General features: G+C 44.3%; 1 protein-coding gene across 1 annotated transcript in view; it reads right to left on the bottom strand.

Moving 5' to 3' along the window:
• Nucleotides 1-19873, bottom strand: part of RTRAF (RNA transcription, translation and transport factor) — a 41210-nt gene that overhangs the window by 2509 nt on the left and 18828 nt on the right. The window contains exons 3-7 of the mRNA XM_077466798.1: nt 19678-19777; nt 16592-16666; nt 14072-14160; nt 11380-11448; nt 1038-1086 (exon numbers count right to left, since the gene is read on the bottom strand). Coding sequence (XP_077322924.1) covers nt 1038-1086; nt 11380-11448; nt 14072-14160; nt 16592-16666; nt 19678-19777 — 382 coding nt within the window. The remainder of the gene's footprint in view (nt 1-1037; nt 1087-11379; nt 11449-14071; nt 14161-16591; nt 16667-19677; nt 19778-19873) is intronic.

The raw sequence follows: 19873 nt of genomic DNA, 5'->3' as shown, positions 1-19873 counted from the left end.
AAAGCGGGAGTCCGCCGTATATTTTTTTTTTTAAAAGCCAGCAGATAAATACTGCAGCTGCTGACTTTTAAAATAATGACACTTACCCGCCCAGCAAGCCCGCGATGTCGGCACCCGAAGCCGATCTCTCGATCGTCTCTCGGGTGCTGCCACCGCCATCTTGGGTATGGGGGAATCAGGAAGTGGAGCCTTTCGGCTTCATTTCCCGATTCCCTACTGCGCATGCGTGAGTCGCGCTGCGCAATAAGGATGGTCCCCGCTGTCTCTGGGATCCGTGTGTATCCCAGCAGGCAGCGGGGGATCTTCGGAAAGGGGCGTCGATTCTGCGGAAAGGGGCGTACCATCTGCAGAATCTACGCCGGAAGTGGGTGCAGATACCTGTACTGTACAGGTATCTGCACCCCCTCCCCCCTGAAAGGTGCCAATTGTGGCACCGGAGGAGGGGGGGGTTCCAATGAGCGGAAGGTCCACTTTAGGGTGGAGCTCCGCTTTAAGGCTTCTGGGACAAAATCAGTGATCCGGATTGGTCAAAGAGTTGGGATTTTAAATCCCCAGACTTCTGCACTGACCCAGGCGGGTGAGGACCCGGGGAGGGTGTTCGTTCACCTTTTTATTTATTTTTTGTGAAAAGGGTGAACTTACACTTTAAAGACACAAACTCCAGCTAGTGAGAATATTGGGGTTGTCACTGCTGACCTTTTAAGAAGTGGAAGTTGCCTTTATGGTAATTTCAATCTAATGTCTTCAGGACTTACTGAGTCACTTACCTGGAACAATTGAACAGGTCAGTTTTTTTTTAATATGACATACTAACTTCTATGTTTGTTCAGGATCAGTCAGGCCCTGTATGTTCCACTACAGGTGACATGCCCAGATCTACTTGATTAAAGCCGATTGGTTGCAGAAAGGCGACTTTAACAGTGAAAGGGGCTCTAACCAAAAGTAAATTACATTTTCAAAAGGCCGAAACTGCCTTTACCAGTTGCTAAACACACCACAGCCTGTCCCATATATAAGAAAAGAGAAGCACTTCTTACCTCCAGTATCAAATCCAAGTGTGTGTTTATCCAGGGCGACAGGAAGACCCTGCAGAGACAGACAAACATTCTCCATTATAGCAAACTACATGTTCAGTGGCGGTGCATCGCTTTACCAAAAAAAAAAAAAAAAGTGTGGCAATTCAAAACAAACAGTGATGAACAACAAGGTTCCATGGCGGCTATCCTGGAACGTTCGGTGGGGTTGCTCCTGTGCATTCTGGTAAAATAAATCTGTGGTTACTGTAAAGTAGCACCTACACTGCATAGCAGCTCCTGGTATATTATATTGTATTGTATTTATTCCTGGAGCACCCGACACACTCGTATGAAAAGCCATACAAAATGACACTGGTGGTGGCGGGCTCTGACCGTACAGTGCCTGGGCGATTGCTGCAACATGTGGGCTCAATGACCAATGGTGAAGTACAGCAAAGGGGAAGGGCCAGAGCCAAGCAAAAATGATAGCGTGGTCAATATTCGAGGAACAAGACTACCTAGGGCAGTGGCGGTCAACTTTCTTTCTACCCCCCCAGAATTGCGTACACACGATCGGAACTACCGATAGCATGTTCTCAATTTTACAGACCGAAAAGCTTTCTATCAATTTTTGGCTGGCAGGAATTCGGACAGCTAAAATTCCGATGGAGCGCGTACACACGGTCGCATTTTCCGATGAAAAGCTCTCATTGGTCTTTTTCTGGCCGGAATTTCCGATCGTGTGTACGCGGCATAACCCTTTAAGGCTGGGTTGACACTTTCCTAGTGTTGTGTTAATGTGCATTACGTTGAGGCTAGCAATGTACGAAGACATGCATCGTGGTGCATAGCAACATGTGAACTGGAGATGCGCTTACTCCGGCTTGTTCGTGCCCCGACTTAGTTGGGGTAGGCGGAACACTTTGGTGGGGGTAGGTCAGCCCGACACTTGACCATTGACCTCTGGGGACACGCCTCCTGACCTTTGGGGGAGGTCCCCATTCAAATCCCTGAGTCCTAACCTTGTTCTTCTAGGGGAAGCCCTAACCCGTAACCCTAGCCCCAACCCTAACCCCAAATACACTTAGGTTTAAAGTTCAAACGTCAAAGGTTATCTCCACTTTATGGCTCTGCCACCCTAAAACCCCTACCTTTCCCAGATCCCGCTCGGTTTGCGGAAAAAGGGTAAAAAAATTTTTTTTGCAGTGATGGCGAACCTTGGCACCCCAGATGTTTTGGAACTACATTTCCCATGATGCTCATGCACTCCGTCACCATCACTGCCTTTGTGGTGCCATTCGTTTTGAATAGCACCCCAATGCACAATGTATTAACACACATATCAGAACAGTGTGAACCCGGCATAAAGAAGACAAACAAGCTCAGGCACCGATGTTTGAGAGATCATAAAAACAATTTTACATCAAATCCTAGCAGCATACACCGAACTGAAGATTCAAATAGCTACAAATACTGCAGCTGCTGACTTTTAAAATAGTGACACTTACCTGCCCAGCGCGCCCGCGATGTCGGCACCCGAAGCCGATCTCTCGATCATCTCTCGGGTGCTGCCGCCGCCATTTTGGGTATGGGAATCAGGAAGTGGAGCCTTTCGGCTTCATTTCCCGGTTCCCTACTGCGCATACGCGAGTCGCGCTGCGCAATAAGGATGGACCCGCTGCCTCTGGGATCTGTGTGTTTCCCAGCAGGCAGCGGGGGACTTTCGGAAAGGGGCGTAATCTGCAGAGAGCCATCCCGGAAGTGGGTGCAGATACCTGTACTGTACAGGTACCTGCACCCCCCTCCCCCCTGAAAGGTGCCAATTGTGGCGCCGGAGGGGGGGAGGATTCCAATGAGCGGAAGGTCCACTTTAGGGTGGAGCTCCGCTTTAATGCATAATAATACTCATATACACCTAAATGTATTTAGCATTTCATGACCAGCTAAGAATAAATCAGACAGCAGACCTGCGACTCCGCTAGCGCCACAGAGCGAGGACGACAGCAAGTCGAAAATTAATAAACGTTTTCACAGACAGAGAAGAAAATATCCAGAAGGAAGGTGGGCAGCCGGGACCAGACGCATGGGAAGATACAAATGATTGGAAGAGCAGATCTTTATTTCCTTATAGAATACATACATATGGAGAATACATCAGCACTCAGACAGAACGCAGACCCTGCTGTCAGTTTTGAGGGATTTAAACAGGAAATCACGAGCGGTCATAAAGAGCAAATGAATAAAACTGAAGTGTAATTACAGGACTGGATGAGCTGCAGGCTTTCATAAGCAGCTGAGATCTCTACATTTAGGATTTTACAAATATATTGCTGTGTTGAAGAAAAATAAATAAAAAATAAAATAAATAAAAAAACTCCTTCAAGCTGAAGTTTAAAGAGGGAATCTGCCCGAAATTGTTTTTTTTATTAAAAGCCAGCAGCTACAAATACTGCAGCTGCTGACTTAATAAATGAACATTTACCTTTCCTGGAGTCCAGCGATGTCGGCAGCCGAGGCCGATCGATCGCTCGGCTCTCAGCTGCCGCCGCTCTCGGTGAGGGAATCAGGAAGTAAAGCGTTGCGGCTTCACTTCCCGGTTCCCTATTGAGCATGCACAAGTCGTGCAGCGCAATGGGAATGGTCCGCGCTGTCTTTGGGACCCGTGTGTGTCTAAGCCGTGCTAAGGTGTCATCACCCCTTAGGTAAAAAAAATGCTCACCTTGGAGCATGCAACTTTGCAATTAAGCAAAGTCAAAACAGGCCTGTGAACCGCGTCTGGGCTCTATAATAATATTGGGCTCCTGGTAGAGCTGCACTATTAAATCGGTAAATTAAAAGTTTTAAAATTAAAGTAAAAAAAAAAAAAAAAATCGGGATCTCGATTCACCCCCTCTGACAATCTCTCCTGCAGAGGTTGCCGGATTCTTTCATATAAAGAAGTGGAGAAACTATCTGCCATCCCCTTCCGTCTGGGTGGATCGGATCGAAAGGGCCCATAGAGTAGAGTGGTCTGTGTCCATGTCTGCTCTGCATATACAGAGCGGACACAGACCTGGCATCTGCCCACTCCACTGATTGTGGCCCGCCACCGGTTACCAAGTCATTTAAATGGCCCTCGCATTTCAAAAGGTTGGGCATCCCTGTTTTACAGAATCTCACATGCAGACAGACTGCGAAGACCTGCAAGGAGACAGAAAACTGGCGAGGGAAGTGATGGCTGCAGAGGACGGCCTGGGAGTACTGGGCAGGTTCACCATCTAAGAATGGAAAGTGTCATTTTTCTACTTTAACCACTTGCCGACCGGCTCCAGTACATATACATCGGCACATTAAAGATGGATATCCCGGTATCGGCAGCAGCTGCTACCACAACCGAGGTATCCATCTTTTGAGCCGGGGGTCTTGTTTACGTTAATGGTGGCCTCTGCGGCGGATTCGCAGCAAGATCACGTTATCGGCGGCGGGAGAGGGGCCACTCCCCTTCCCGCCACTCTCCCACGCCCTCCGCTGCTTACTGGAGCCATTGGCAGCAGCTGAGGCGATCGGGACCTGTCCTTGGCTGGGTATGGGGACAAGTGAGGCTAAGATGGTCCCCACCAGTCTCCATACCATAGGAGGGTAGGGCAGAAGCAACGTCAAAACGTCACTTCCGCCCATACGTCTTAAAGGCATATTTTTTGTTGACTTTTTTTTTCTTCTTCTTTTTATTGCTTTTAAGTCCAAATCTGAGGACTTTTTGACCCCAGATCTCATATTTAAGAGGACATGTCATGCTTTTTTTCTATTACAAGGGATGTTTAAAAAAAATAAAAAATAAAAAAAAAAATTAAAAAAAATAAATAAATAAATCGGGTCACTTTAAACAGTGCAAGAATAAATAAAATCAAATACACTTAAGGACCGCCGCATGGCAATGTACGTCGGGGCAATGGCACCGACAGGCACAAGCACGTACATGTACGTGCTCGCCTTCCAGCTGGATACAATGGTCCGTTTTGTTGCAGGAGCGATCCGGGATGAGGGGATGGCCGTTGGTTTCTGGCCATCCCCTCTCGATCGCTCCTGACGAATGAGAAGCTTCCCCCGCTGTGTATAGTAAACACAGGCAGGGAGGAAGTGATGTCATTCTCCTCGGGGCCATCTTTTTGACCGGACTGCGAGGAGAACAGAGAAAGTAAGTGTGCACCAACACTACACTGACATGTAGGTACATGTAGGTACACATAGGCACACCGTGTCACTGATTGCAGTGATCATTTATTTACTGATCACTGCATTTAGTGTCAGTTGTGACAGTAAAAACTGTCAGGGCAGTTAGTGTTAGGTCCAGGGTAGCCCCCTACCCCCCACCCAATAAAGGTTTAACCCCCTGATTGCCCCTAGAGTTAACCCTTTCACCCCCTTTTGCCAGTGTCACTAAGCGATCATTTTTCTGATCGCTGCATTAGTGTCACTGGTGTCGCTAGGTAGCTAGTTATTTTTTTAGGTTCACCGCCAGGTTTTTATAGCGCTAGGTACCCCGATATACTACCCAATAATGGTTTTAACCCCCTGATTGCCACTAGGTAACCTTTTCACCAGTGATCACCGTATAAGTGTTACGGGTGACTCTGGTTAGTTAGTTTGCTTTTTATAGCATCAGGGCACCCACCATTTATTACCCAATAAAGGTTTAACCCCCTGATCACCCGGCGGGTGATATCAATTAGGTTTTAGGGTCAGGGTCTGCGTCGCCCCAGGCAGCGCTAGGTTAGTGCCAGTACCGCTAACACCCACACGCAAAGCATAAACCTCCTGTAGTGGTATAGAATCTATACTAGATCTATACTAGCGTCCCCAGCAGTTTAGAGTTCCAAAAAAAAATTCAGCCCAGATACCTGCTGGCACCTGCGTTTTTTCCCCTCCGCCCAGCCCACCCAAGTGCAGTATCGATCGATCACTGTCACTTACAAAACACTAAACACATAACTGCAGCAATCGCACAGTCAGGCCTGATCCCTGCGATCGCTAACAGTTTTTTTTTGGTAGCGTTCTATATTTAAATCCGGAAGGCAGTGCTTGGTTGTCGGGGTCCCGTACGTGGCTAGGCTCCCAAAAAGTCCCCCACATGTGGTATCTCTGTACTCGGGAGAAGCAGCATAATTTGTTTTGGGGTGTAATTTCACTTATGCCCATAGCATGTGTGAGCAATTTATCATTTAGTGACAACTTTGTGCAAAAAAAAAAAAAATTGTAATATTCCTGCAACTTGTGGCAAAATATAAAATATTTCATGGACTCAACATGCCTCTCAGTGCCTCTCTTGGGGTGTCTACTTTCCAAAATGGGGTCATTTGGGGGGGGGTTTGTGCTATTTTGGCATTTTAAGGCCTTCGAAACTGTGATAGGTAGTGAGGAGTGAAATAAAAAAAATGTGCACCCTTAGAAATCCTGAAGGCAGTGATTGGTTTTCGGGGTGCCGTACGCAGCTAGACTCCCAAAAAGTCCCACACATGTGGTATCCCCGTACTCAGGAGAAGCAGCAGAATATATTTTGGGGTGCAATTCCACATATAACTATGGCATGTGTGAGCAATATATCATTTAGTGACAACTTTTTGTAAAAAAAATTTTTTTTTGTCATTATTCAATCACTTAGGACAAAAAAAAAAAATATTCAATGGGCTCAACATGCCCCTCAGCAATTTCCTTGGGGTGTCTACTTTCCAAAATGGGGTCATTGGGGGGTTTGTACTGCCCTGCCATTTTAGCACCTCAAGAAATGAGATAGGCAGTCAAAAAATTAAAAGCTGTGTAAATTCCAGAAAATGTACTCTAGATTGTAGACGCTATAACTTTTGCGCAAAACAATAAATATACGCTTATTGACATTTTTTTTTCTAAAGACATGTGGCTGAATAAATTTTGCCCTAAATGTATGACTAAAATTGAGTTTATTCGATTTTTCTTATAACAAAAAGTAGAAAATATCTTTCCCCCCCCCCCCCTCGAAATTTTCGGTCTTTTTCCATTTATATTGCAAAAAATTAAAAAATCGCAGAGGCAATCAAATACCATCAAAAGAAAGCTCTATTTGTGGGAAGAAAAGGACGCAAATTTCGTTTGGGTGCAATATTGCATGACCGCGCAATTACCAGTTAAAGCAGTGCAGTGCGAAATTGTAAAAAGACCTCTGGTCCTTAGGCTGACAATTGGTCCGGGGCTGAAGTGGTTAAAGTGCCCCGTACCGACGAGCTTACACGCAGAAGCGAACGCATTTGTGAGTAGCGCCCACATATGAAAACAGTGGTCAAACCACACACATGAGGTATCGCTGCGATCGTTGAGCAAGAGCAATATATTTCTAGCCCTAGACCTCTTCTGTAACTCAAAACATGCAACCTGTAGAATTTTTTAAGGGTAAAAGTTTGACGCCATTCCGTGAGCAGGCGCAATTTTGAAGGGTGACATTTTGGGTGTCAATTTACTCGGCGTAACATTATATTTCACAATATTTAAAAAAAAAAATTGTGCTAACTTTACTGTTGTCTTTTTTTTTTTTATAAAAAAAAAAAAATTTGTGCATAAAAAAATATATAACAAAATTAAAAATAAAGTGCGCATGTAAAACCGTTACGCAAATACGGTGCGACAAGAAGTATTGCAACGTGTTGGGGGGGGGGGGGGGGTGGAGTATTTTTGGGGGTTCCAAGTAATTTTCTAGCAAAAATAAAAGTGTCTAACTTGTAAACCCCGACTCTGAAAAAGAGGCCCGGTCCTCAAGTGGTTAAGAAACCCATCAATATGCAAAGTATCTGAGGCCTGCAAAGGAATAAGGTCTTGTTAGTGGTGAGCACTGTTCTTTGCCCGTTTCCCTTGGCCGTGCCATGCAAACATCTCTTCCGCGCCCAAGCATTTAGGGATGCCATACTACTGACAGGAGGGAGGTGGGGAGTGATGCTGTGAGCCAGTCATGTGATCTATGAATGGTATGTCCGCCTCCTTCATTCATAGATCACATTTCATTCCTGGAATCTATAGTATGGCTTCTACGAGTGGAGGAGGGGCAGAAAGGGTGGACATAGTCGTCACTCTTGAGGAGTAGCCATGATAGGTCCCTTGGTTTGTATTAACCCCCATGGTACCAAAAGATTAGCACTGCGGGCGTGGGGGGGCTGATCAGAGAACTGAGAAACTAAATCCACAGCCAGCAGCATGAGACACTCCACATTAGTAAAGTCCCTTGTGCTGATTTTAAAGAGTTGCATGGCTTTTTTTTTTCTTTTTTTTTTAAGATTCATATTTACCTAGGTAGATGTAGCATCGGTTCAATGCGGCTTCTGTCACTGGCACCTCCAATACTGAGAAACCAGCGATTGAACGCCTCCGATTGCTCGGTTCTCACAGCTCCATGAGCAGAGAGCTTGCGACCGTCGGTCAGCAGCTCTCTGCTCTGCCCACTCCTCGCTCACTGGAGCACTGGGCTGTGGAGGGGTCAGGAGCGGCCAGCTCAGGCATGTGGGCATATCCCGACTTCATTGTCGCACTACTGCCCCAGCCTGGACTGGCTCTGTGACTTCAGCCCGCTGTCTGCTGAAAACGGGACACAGGAGTGCAGAACAAAAACTGCACGCCTTTATTCCATAGGGATTGGGCTTTAAATACATGCAACTAAACGTAGGCTTTAAATACATGGCGGGGGGTGAATAAGGCTCAGGAGGGCAGTATTTCCAATATGAAGCAAGATCAAGAACACTGTGGCATGACCTCAAACCAGCAGGAGAAAAGTTCAAAAGTAGAGATGCACCGAAAAAAAAAAAAGAAGGTGCCAATAACGGCACAGAAAGAGCACACGATTTTGCCGTGAGTTTACCACGATTCACGGTGCGTTTTTCATAGGTCAGGCGACTCAAAACGGAATAAAAAATAAAAAAATAAAAATAAAAGAAACACTGTGTATTCTTGCTGCGTTTTCAATGCATTTCAAAAGGAGAGGTGCTTTTTTTTTTTTACCTGGCCAAAAATGCTGCAAGCAGGATATTCAACACCATGAATGGAAGCGCAATGGACCAGTGTGAAGACATACATTTAAAAGGAAATGTATTTTTCTTGAACTTTTCTTGCGGCAAAAGGTGCCGATAAAAAAAATAAAAATAATAATAATAATAATAATAATAATAATATCATAGTCATTTAAAATTTCTGATATTAAAAAAATTATAAAATATATAAAAAATTATACATACATACATACATACATACATACACACACACACATATAGATATATATATATATATACACACACACACACACATATAGATATACACACATATAGATATACCGTATATACTCGAGTATAAGCCGAGATTTTCAGCCTCTTTTTTGAGGCTGAAAGTGCCCCCTCGGCTTATACTCGAGTCACCGCTGTCTGACTGCTCGATCAGCGTATCGAGCAGACAGACGGCGGACATTAAAATTCAAAAGCCGCGCCTCCTTCTCCGCCTCCGCCTGTGATAGGCGGAACACTGAATTTCCCAGCAGTCAGTGTTCCGCCTATCACGGACATCCGTTCATTCTCATACTACGGACGAGTATGAGAGGATGTCCGTGATAGGCGGAACACAGGCTGCTGGGAAATTGAGTGTTCCGCCTATCAGGAGGCGCAGCTTTTGAATTGTAGAATGGCCGCCGAGAAGAGCGGCGATCCTGGAGCGGCGATCCATCGGCACGGCACGGGACAGAGGAGGCACGGGACAGAGGAGGCACGGGACAGAGGAGGCTCGGGACGACGGCGGCTCAGGACGGAGGCTTGGGACACAGGTAGGCTGGACACACACACAAGGCTGCACGGACACACACACACACACACACACACACACACACACACACACACACACACACACACAGGGAGGGATGGATGGATGGATGGATACACACACACACACACACACACACACACACACACACAGGGATGGATGGATGGATGAATACACACACACACACACACACACACACACACACAGGGATGGATGGATGGATGGATACACACACAGGGATGGATGGACGGACACACACACAGGGATGGATGGATGGATGGATGGATGGACACACACACAGGGATGGATGGACGGACACACACACAGGGATGGACGGACACACAGGGATGGACAGCCATGTCTCACCCTCGGCTTATACACGAGTCAATAAGTTTGCCAGTTTTTTTGGGGGTAAATTGGGGGCCTCGGCTTATATTCGGGTCGGCCTATACTCGAGTATATACGGTAGATATAAACACATATACATATACACACACACACACACACACTTTTTTTAAAAATATTTTTTTTAAATATAAAAAAGTAATTTTTGGTTTCAGCACCAAAGTATTAAAGTGGTTGTAAACCCTTACAGACCACTTTTACCTACAGGTAAGCCTACCTACACGGTTTAGGAGATATTTTCAAAAGACAGGCACCGATGTCTATGGCGCATGCGTCGTAGCGTGCCGCTTCTAACGGCGATTGTGCCGTTAGTGGCGGCTCCCGCGTGCATGCACGGGAGTGACGTCATCGCAGCCCCAGCTAGTCGCAGCGACGGAGCCACGATACCCGGAAGTCACCGGGAGATATGGGCAGCGGAGGAGGAGGGGGAAACGAGGATCACTGCGGGGGCTTTGATCTCAGGCAAGTCATTTATAATGATCTAGTATGCTATACATACTAGCTCATTATGCCTTTGTCTTGCAGGATGTTTATTTTAATTCCCCCCCCCCCCTCTTTAAAATGTACTCAAAAAAGGGAGTGGTCGTTTCTTGGACTTCCAGCGGAGATAGTGAGTCAGTCAACAGTAAAGGAATTTAGTGTTTGGGACAAACAGATCTATACTCAGACATGCATCTTTTCCAGCACTACTCATCCAGACACCGGGATTATTCATGGTCCCACGTATGTCTGCACACCTCCAGTGTACAGTTCATGTTTAATTATAGAGTTTAAACAGCCACTTATCTGGAGAGCCTGAAAACAAAACAATGAAGTACGAAGGTTATATGGGCACTTTATAAAACAAAAGCACACCGGATGGAAAAGCCTTCATTACATAGTTTCACATCTATTTCAAGAACAAGGATATTTTTAGATAGATAGAGCGGGCGTCACGGTGCAGACAATGGGGTTCAATAGAAAGGAGGAAGCTGGCAAACCAACACCGGCTACTCCTGTCTCAGACACTACTGGGCTACGCATCTTTGAATAAAGATTTATACCAGAACACCGGAATCTTCAAGAACAACATTTTTCATGCACATATTACAAGCCATATTTTCTGCACACACATGGCAGATGCCAGGCTTTGCTGGTAAGGAAAGAACTCAAAAAGTCTCACCTCTTTCGAGCTGTTGGATTTTGCAACGGCTTCTGTAGACAGTCGTTCTTGGACGAGAATTCGTATTGCCTATAATTAAATAAAGACAGGGAGCCCTTTACAAAAAAAAGTCCATTCTTACATAAAATCTATAGAATATAATATTTTATTATTTATTTATTTCAGTTACTTATATAGCGCCATCAATTTACGCAGCGCTTTACATAGACATTGTACATTCACATCAGTCCCTACCCTCAAGGAGCTTACAATCTAAGGTCCCTAACTCACATTCATACATACTAGGGACAATTTAGACAGGATCCAATTAACCTACCAGCATGGATTTGGAGTGTGGGAGGAAACCCACACAGGCACAGGGAGAACATGCAAACTCCAAGCAGGTAGTGTCGTGGTTTGGATTCGAACCAGCGACAATATATTATAATATATATATATATATATATATATATATATATATATATATATATATACACACATACATATACACACACACACATACATATACACACAGCTTTTTTTTTCCCCCCACTTACTAAATTAAATCTCCACTACCACCTTTGGTGCCTTTTTGGAGGGGGAACGGGTATCTAAATTTTGACAGGTACCCACTCCCACTTCCGGCTGACTTCACAACGGCAAACTTATCTGTAAGTTCGGGCCATCCCCCCTCCTCCCTCCCCCACCGCTGGGCCATTCACAAAGAGCAGCAAACTGGCTGTGAAGCCGCAAGTCTTCACTGCCGGCAGCAGTACCCCAGAGCCAATTGAAAAATTGTCTCGGATGAGGACACCGCTGAATCTTTTATGCAAAAGAATAAAAAATCAGGAAGGGGGCAAATACTTTTTCACAGCACTTTTTTTATTTTTTTATTTTTTTAAGGTATGGAATGATCAGTATAGTCAAAGCTTTTTTTTTGGCAATGCTTCTCTTCTGGGTCACAGCAGTACACTTACTTTTGCTCTCCTGTGACCGAGAATCAGCTGGTAGTGGACTAATGCCCGCTATCAGATGATGGGGCAGAGGCACACCCCACTCTGGAAGAATACGGACAATATTGTTGGCATCTACCTTGCAGCCCGATTGACAGCTGGCCCCCCATCTCTCAGTAAGCAGCTGAGAAACTGAGGTAGCCGTGCCCACCCTCTCCCTAGCCCAGTGCTCCAGTGAACACTGGAGGAACAGAGTGGAGAGTAGTAACTGACAGCCACTCTCTGCTCAGAGCTGACAGAGAACTGAACAATCAGCGGACATGCAATTGCTCAGTTCTCAGTCACAGAGTCGGCAAGAGACGAATGCAGTTCCACGGAGGGGAGTTGAGCTGTATTATTTTTTTCTCCTTTAAAACGTAACCACTTCAGCCCTGGACCATTTTGCTGGTCAAAGACCAGACCACTTTTTGCGATTCGGCACTGCGTCGCTTTAACTGACAAATTGCGCGGTCATTTGATCACCTCTGCGGTTTTTATTTTGTGCGCTATAAACAAAAATAGAGCGACAATTTTTTTGTTATAATAGATATCCCACAAAATTATATATATAAAAAAACATTTTTTCGACTCAGTTTAGGCCGATACGTATTCTTCTACATATTTTTGGTAAAAAAATGCAATAAAGCAATTGATTGGTTTGTGCAAAAGTTATAACGTTTACAAAATAGGAGATTGTTTTACGGCATTTTTATTAATTTTTTTTTGACTAGTAATGGCGGGGATCAGCGATTTTTGTATTGTGACTGCGACATTATGGAGGACACATTGGACATTTTTGACACATTTTTGGGACCACTGTCAGTTATACAGCAATCAGTGCTATACAAATGCAGTGATTCCTGTGTAAATGACACTGGCAGTGAAGGGGTTAACCAGTGGGTGGCAGTGTAGGGGTTAAGTGTTCCTAGGGGTGTGTTACTAACTGTGGGGGGGCTGGTCTTTCATTTAGTGAACACTAATCTCTGCTCCAATCACATGGAGCAGAGATCAGCATCACTTGTTGCTAGGCAGAACCGGGAAATGCCGTTTACAACGGCATCTCTCCATTCAGCCGCCTCATGAGATGATCGCGGGTATGCCCGCGGCAATCGAGTCTGCGGGACCCGCGACCGGACTCACGGGGGTCCCGACCGGCACGCGAGCGTGCTGCCGGCGGCATTGAAGATTGGACGTACCTGTACGTCAATATGCCTGCCTGTACCATTCTGCCGACGTACATCGGCGTGCACCGGACGGGAACCGGTTAAGTGTATGTGCAGCTAAAACTTTTATGTTTTGAATAGAGTAGGGAAGGGTTAAAACCTCTGCCTAGCTATGTACTGTTTGGTAAATTTCCTGTCCCAGAGACACAGCAGGAAGGTAGACCCCCACAACTTGTATCCTCATTGGAGGATTTCTCTTCACTTCTTCTGGGGTCAACTTTAAAATTTTGTATTTCACCATTAGGTTATTCCTGGGCGACATTGGTCACCAAAACGAACTGAGAGGTGAAGAAAAGCATTGGGACATTTTGGTTCCTCTTGTTCAGTCCCCTGGGAGAACTGGGAAAGAGAAATGGCAGCATGTATGGCTCGTCTGATTGGTACAGCTTAGCATGCATGACTTTCCTGTGCAATTCATTCTTCTAAATTCAAATGATCCTAATGAGTAAACAATCCACAATATCATAGATCAAACTTTACACATGGGATGTTACTTACTTTAAGCATCACCAGATAATCGTCATGTCTCTGAATCTGCAAGAGGTTTGCTAAGGCCATCACTCCAGCTTTGAAGTCTGGATTGTTCACTAAGGTGGAAGAAAAAGACATAAATATATATCACAGCGGCTGGCACCATGCACATAAAAGAGAATCTGTTGATGGGAAAACGTCCTACTCTTAATTGTCAGAGGTCGATGACACCAGGTGACATTGTCAGGTAGCCCTGCCCCATAGCCATTTAACCACTTCCCATCCGTAGGTCGTCATATGATGTCCTGGACTTTGAGTGGGCATTCCTGAATGATGCCTACAGCTACAGGCATCATCCAGATATCATCTTTTTTTTTCTTCAACCAGTGATTCTGTGCACCGTAAGAACAATCATAGTGGCAGTCCAGCCGCTTTATTGTTCGGGGGGGCAGGAGGGAACAGCCCCCCTCGATGCGTCTCCTGGCTCAGCCTTGCGATTGGTGAGCCGGAAAATGAAAAATCGCTCGCCGCCAGAAGTTGAGAATAGAGATTTCTGGTGATCAGATGGTCCGCAGTCATCTTTGACCCTCGGAGGCCCGGGTGCAACATTATGACATCACGTCCAGGCCGGCGGAAGTAAATAATGCTGGTGACATGGCTGGAAAAGAGACCAGGAGTTTTTTTTTTTGTTTTTTTTATCTCAGCCTTTCCAGCCTGAAGAGGAGATGTGTGGGGTCTTCTAGATCCCACATCTCTCCATAAAGAGGACTTCTCACGCATTATTCCCATGCAAAGAAGCAAAGTGCATACATAAGTCGTGTCCACATATGTAAAACGACATTCATTCATGTACAATATATATATATATATATATATATATATATATATATATATATATATATATATATATATATATATATATATATATATATATATATATATATATATATATATATATATATATATATATATATATATATATACACATACATATATATATATACACACACACACACACACACACACACACACACACACACACACAATATATATATATATGTACAATATATATATATTTTTTGTTTTGTTTTGTTTGTTTTTATCTTACTTTTTTTATGTACTTATTTTTTTGTAAGGTTATCCAAAGGATTAATTAGCTAATCCAAAAGACAAAAACAAAAAAACACTAGATTTAAAAAAAAAAAAAAAAAAAAAAAAAAAATATTTATTAAGAATATAACAGGGACCCCAGGCTGTTTCTGACAAATACCGCATACCGAGATACTGCCAGCAAATCCTGGTGATAAATATTGCTTATTTTTTTTACTCTGTTTGGTTTGTGAATTGGACTTAAGAGCTTACTGCATGTTTTGAACGATATTTACCGACACGTTTTTCATTTTGCAGTAAATAACGTTTTTTTTTTTTTTGGAGAAATAAAATTAACTGCATGCGATCGTTTATGCAAATTATTCACATGACCATGTTAATTGCAAGCAGTACACATTAGTGAACAACTGACCCCCTATGTACTAACATACACACACCTTTTTACATATAGTCTGGGAATGTCCCAACATAAGTCTTTTTGAACGGAAATAAATGACTGCTACCTTACATAGCATACCTATGGTTTGTCACCCTACTAGATGTTTTTTGGGCCATTTAGATCATTCTGATTCGCCCAAGTAAACCAAACCCCCCCCCCCCCCCCCCCCCATCTACTTTACTGATCCCTTAAAAAATACACTGGTTACCATGTCATTAAAGAGGAAGTAAAGGCTAATTTTTTTTTTTTTTTTTTTTAAACACGCCTTGCAAGGCAAAGGCATAATAAGCTGGTATGCATAGCATATTAGCTCATTATGAATAACTTACCTGAGAACGAAGCCCCCGAAGCGGTCCTCCGTCTTCATGTCCGCCGCTGCCATGTATCCCGGAGCGACTTCCGGGTCTCACGGCTCTGGCGCTGTGATCCGCCGGAGCCGCGATGACGTCACTCCTGCGCATGCGCACGGGAGCCGACCCGAGCGGCATATCGCCGCGGCCTGCCCAGTGCACCGCCATAGACAGCGGTGGCTGTCTTCGGGTAAATATCTCTTGGACCTACAGGTAAACCTTAATCTAGGCTTACCTGTAGGTCAAAGTTGGCTGTAAGGGTGTGGAGGTGGCCATCTTGGTAAAGACAGGGCTTTGCTTCATCAGGTCATAGCTGCCCCTCATCATTGATGACTAGTGAGGGAATGAGCAAGTAGAAGCAGGAGAGTTCTAAGATCCCCTGAGCCACAAAATGAATGAATCAGAAGCAGGGAAATCCTTACACTGCAGGTTCTCAGGTACAGCTTCCTTTCCAGCAAGGAGAGCAATGAGGAGCAGAGTAGTGACATTACCACATCTTAAGCCTCAGTGCCTTAGATCACCTAACACGGCACATATATAGCTATGAGGTTGGAGACAGAATTAAACCCACGATTTACTGGCCTACTGCCAAGTTACTTGCCATCCCTCAACAACTATGTCAACTTATTCCACACAAGTAGCACGTACCATCCAGGTTTATTAATGGCTCCACACTCTTCGTGGCATCTGTGGTCAGCGGTTTTGCATTCTGGTATTTAGCAGCTGGGGAAAAAAAAAAAAAAGTCACTGTTACTTCAACTTGGCATACTGGCCATACATGGTTCTAGTTCTGGCCGATTTCTGCCGAATCACCCAAAACATAAGCTGTGGGTGGCCCAATTGGCACCACCAGAATAATCTGCCAGTCACTGCTTCCTATCAGGTATTCAATTAACTGCTGGCAGTGCAGATTTTTGGCTTGGTTTAGCTGAATGAACGAACCACTCATTCAGGAGGAAATGTAAAAACATCAAAAGCGCGTAGTCCGAGGCGGCACAAACTACCTCGTTATTCAGGAGGACTGAAGACCAAGGTAATCCTGTGCCTAGGCTGCTGCCTGCACAGTGCTTGATGGCAACAGCAGTGTCACATAGGCTCTATTATGTTCTCCGTATGTTAAAAAAAAAAATTGCACAAGCATTTAAATGTGTACAGTATTAAGTATGGCCAAAAGCTGGACTATGAGCAAAAACAAACTTCTTGTTTTGGTGTACCCAGCTAAATGCTACAGACCAAAAAACAGAGCAGTGAGACTGGAGCCATAGCATAATAAACAGCTTATTGTATGGTCTGTATGCACGAGTCCTTCATCCTACCAGGTAAATCTTATATTTACAGTGTCTACCCGCCCTATATTCAGCATTACATCCCATCCCCATGGGCCCACTGATCTCAACAAGACCAGCACATGACCTTATTTTCCGATTTGTATTCGGATTCTGTTTGGGACAACCTCCCAAAGTATTTATTTTTAAGCTGACAGCGGCTAAAATAAAGAAAAGGAAGACAAAGCTGTTCACAATACCTTTAAATATATATATATATATATATATATATATATATATATATATATATATATATATATATATATATATATATATATATATATATATATATATATATATATATATATATATATAATACATACATACACACACACACACACACATATACATATACATACACACAAAAAAATAAGTACACCTCTCACATTTTTTGTAAATATTTACTTCTATATTTTCATGTGACAACACTGAAGAAATGACACTTTGCTACAATGTAAAGTATTGAGTGTACAGCTTGTATAACAGTGTAAATTTGCTTTCCCCTCAAAATAACTTAAAGAGGAGGGCCACCCTGAAAAAAAAAAAAATACATTAAAATTTAGAAAAAAAAAAAAGAATTTTTTTTTAAAATTTACTTACCAGAAATGCCTGTTGCTAGGCACATCGTCCTAATCTGCCTCTTCCTCCTCCGCGGTGATCTTCTGTCTTCTCTCCTCCGTGCGGCGTCTTCTAGGTAATGGGTCGCGCTGTGTGTTCTGGGAACTGTGTGTCCCAGAACACAGCGCGCCCCATTCACAAAGCGCTGCGTGACTCGCGCATGCGCAGTAGGAAACGGGCAGTGAAGCCGCAAGGCTCCACTGCCTGTTTCCCTTAGCCAAAATGGCGGCGCCAGGACCCGAGAGCCGAGGGACGGGTCAGCCTCGGGCTGCCGACATCGCAGGTGCCCTGGACAGGCAAGTGTGCTTAATAAAAGTCAGCAGCTTCAGTGTTTGCAACTGCTGACTTAAATTATTTTTTTTTTTTAAATGGCCTTCCTCTTTAACACACAGCCATTAATGTCTAAACCACTGGCAACAAAAGTCAGAACACCCCTAAGTGAAAATGTCCTCTGTCGTCCCAGAAGGAAGCCTCTTCTAAAGATGATGCACAAGGAAGCCACAAACAGTTTTCTAAAAAGACAGGCAGACTAAGGACATGGATTACTGGAATCATGTCCCGTGGTCTGATGGTGTCATGGTCTGGGGCTGCATGAGTGCTGCCGGCACTGGGGAGCTACAGTTCATTGAGGGAACCATGAATGCCAACATGTACTGTGACATACTGAAGCAGAGCATGATCCCCTCAGTTCCGGGAATGGGGCTCAGGGCAGTATTTCAACACGGTACCGACCCCAAACAAAAAGTGGTGAAGAACTTGCCAAGCATGTCTCCAGATTTAAACCCTGTTGAGCATCCTCAAACAGAAGGTGGAGGAGAGAAAAGGTCACTAACCACCACCAGGTCTGTGATGTCGTCATGGAGGAGTGGAAGACTCCAGTGGCAACCTGTGAAGCTCTGGTGATCTCCAAGAGGGTTAAGACAGCGTCGGAAAATAAATGGGGGCCGCACAAAATATTGACACTTTTTGCCGAATTTGGATATTTTCGATTAGGGGGTGTACTCATTTTTTGTTGCCAGTGGTTTAGACATTAATGGCTGCGTGTTAAGTTATTTTGCGGGAACAGCAAAGTGTTATCACATGATAAGATAGAATAAAATATTTACAAAAGCGTGAGGGGCGTACTCACTTTTGTGAGCGAGTACATAAATTATATATATATATACATACATATATATATATATATATATATATATATATATATATATATATATATATATATATAAACATATATACACACACACACACACGATGCTGCAGCTGTTCCCCTCGCCGACTCCTCCAGGCAGAGAGCTGAGCGATCAAGTACTGATGATCGCTCAGCTCTCAGTCTTTAAGCTGCAGAGAGCTGGTGATCAGTCGCTGGCTCTCTGCTCTTGCCCTACAGTGAGCGCCGGGCTGTGAAGGGGGTGGGAGCAGCTGGCTCAGGCTCTTAGCAGCTTGCCGACAGAGGCTGAGCCAACTGCTGTGCCCAGGCATCTGGGTGGATCCCGACTGTAAAGCCAGGATCTTTCCCCAGCCTGGACCGGTAATGTGATGACAGCCACCTGTGATCTATAGGAGAAGTATGGGCTCTAGTTCACTTTTAACCCTCAGTTTCTGAGTTCCTGTCGCTCGGACCAGGAAGAAGGAGGAGGAGGAGGAGGAGGAGGAGGAGGAGGAGGAGGAGGAGGAGGAAATCTCTCCAGTAGACACACACACACACACACACACACACACAGCTCTAAGCTCCCAGACTCAGTCCAAAACTGAAAAAAAACTTTAATGTATAAACAAGTAAATTTTACCTACCATTATCACCATATTCAAGGCGTACTGCAAGACCCAGAAGCCAGTCTATTCCTTCCTGACGTTCTTGAGACTTGAAGGGGCAGGAGACATCCTTCAAATACTGGGGAGGAAAAAAAAAATATATAAATTTTTTTTTATTTTAAAAAAAGGGACACATCCATGAAGAGCGGAGCACCACTTTTATTTTTTAAATTTT

This window comes from Lithobates pipiens, unplaced genomic scaffold (genome assembly GCF_037356315.1).
Source record: "Lithobates pipiens isolate NorthernLeopardFrog02 unplaced genomic scaffold, aLitPip1_a1.2 Scaffold_37, whole genome shotgun sequence".
NCBI lineage: Eukaryota > Metazoa > Chordata > Amphibia > Anura > Ranidae > Lithobates > Lithobates pipiens.
Note: the sequence above shows the minus strand (reverse complement) of the source record. Positions and strands in the feature narration are given on the sequence as shown.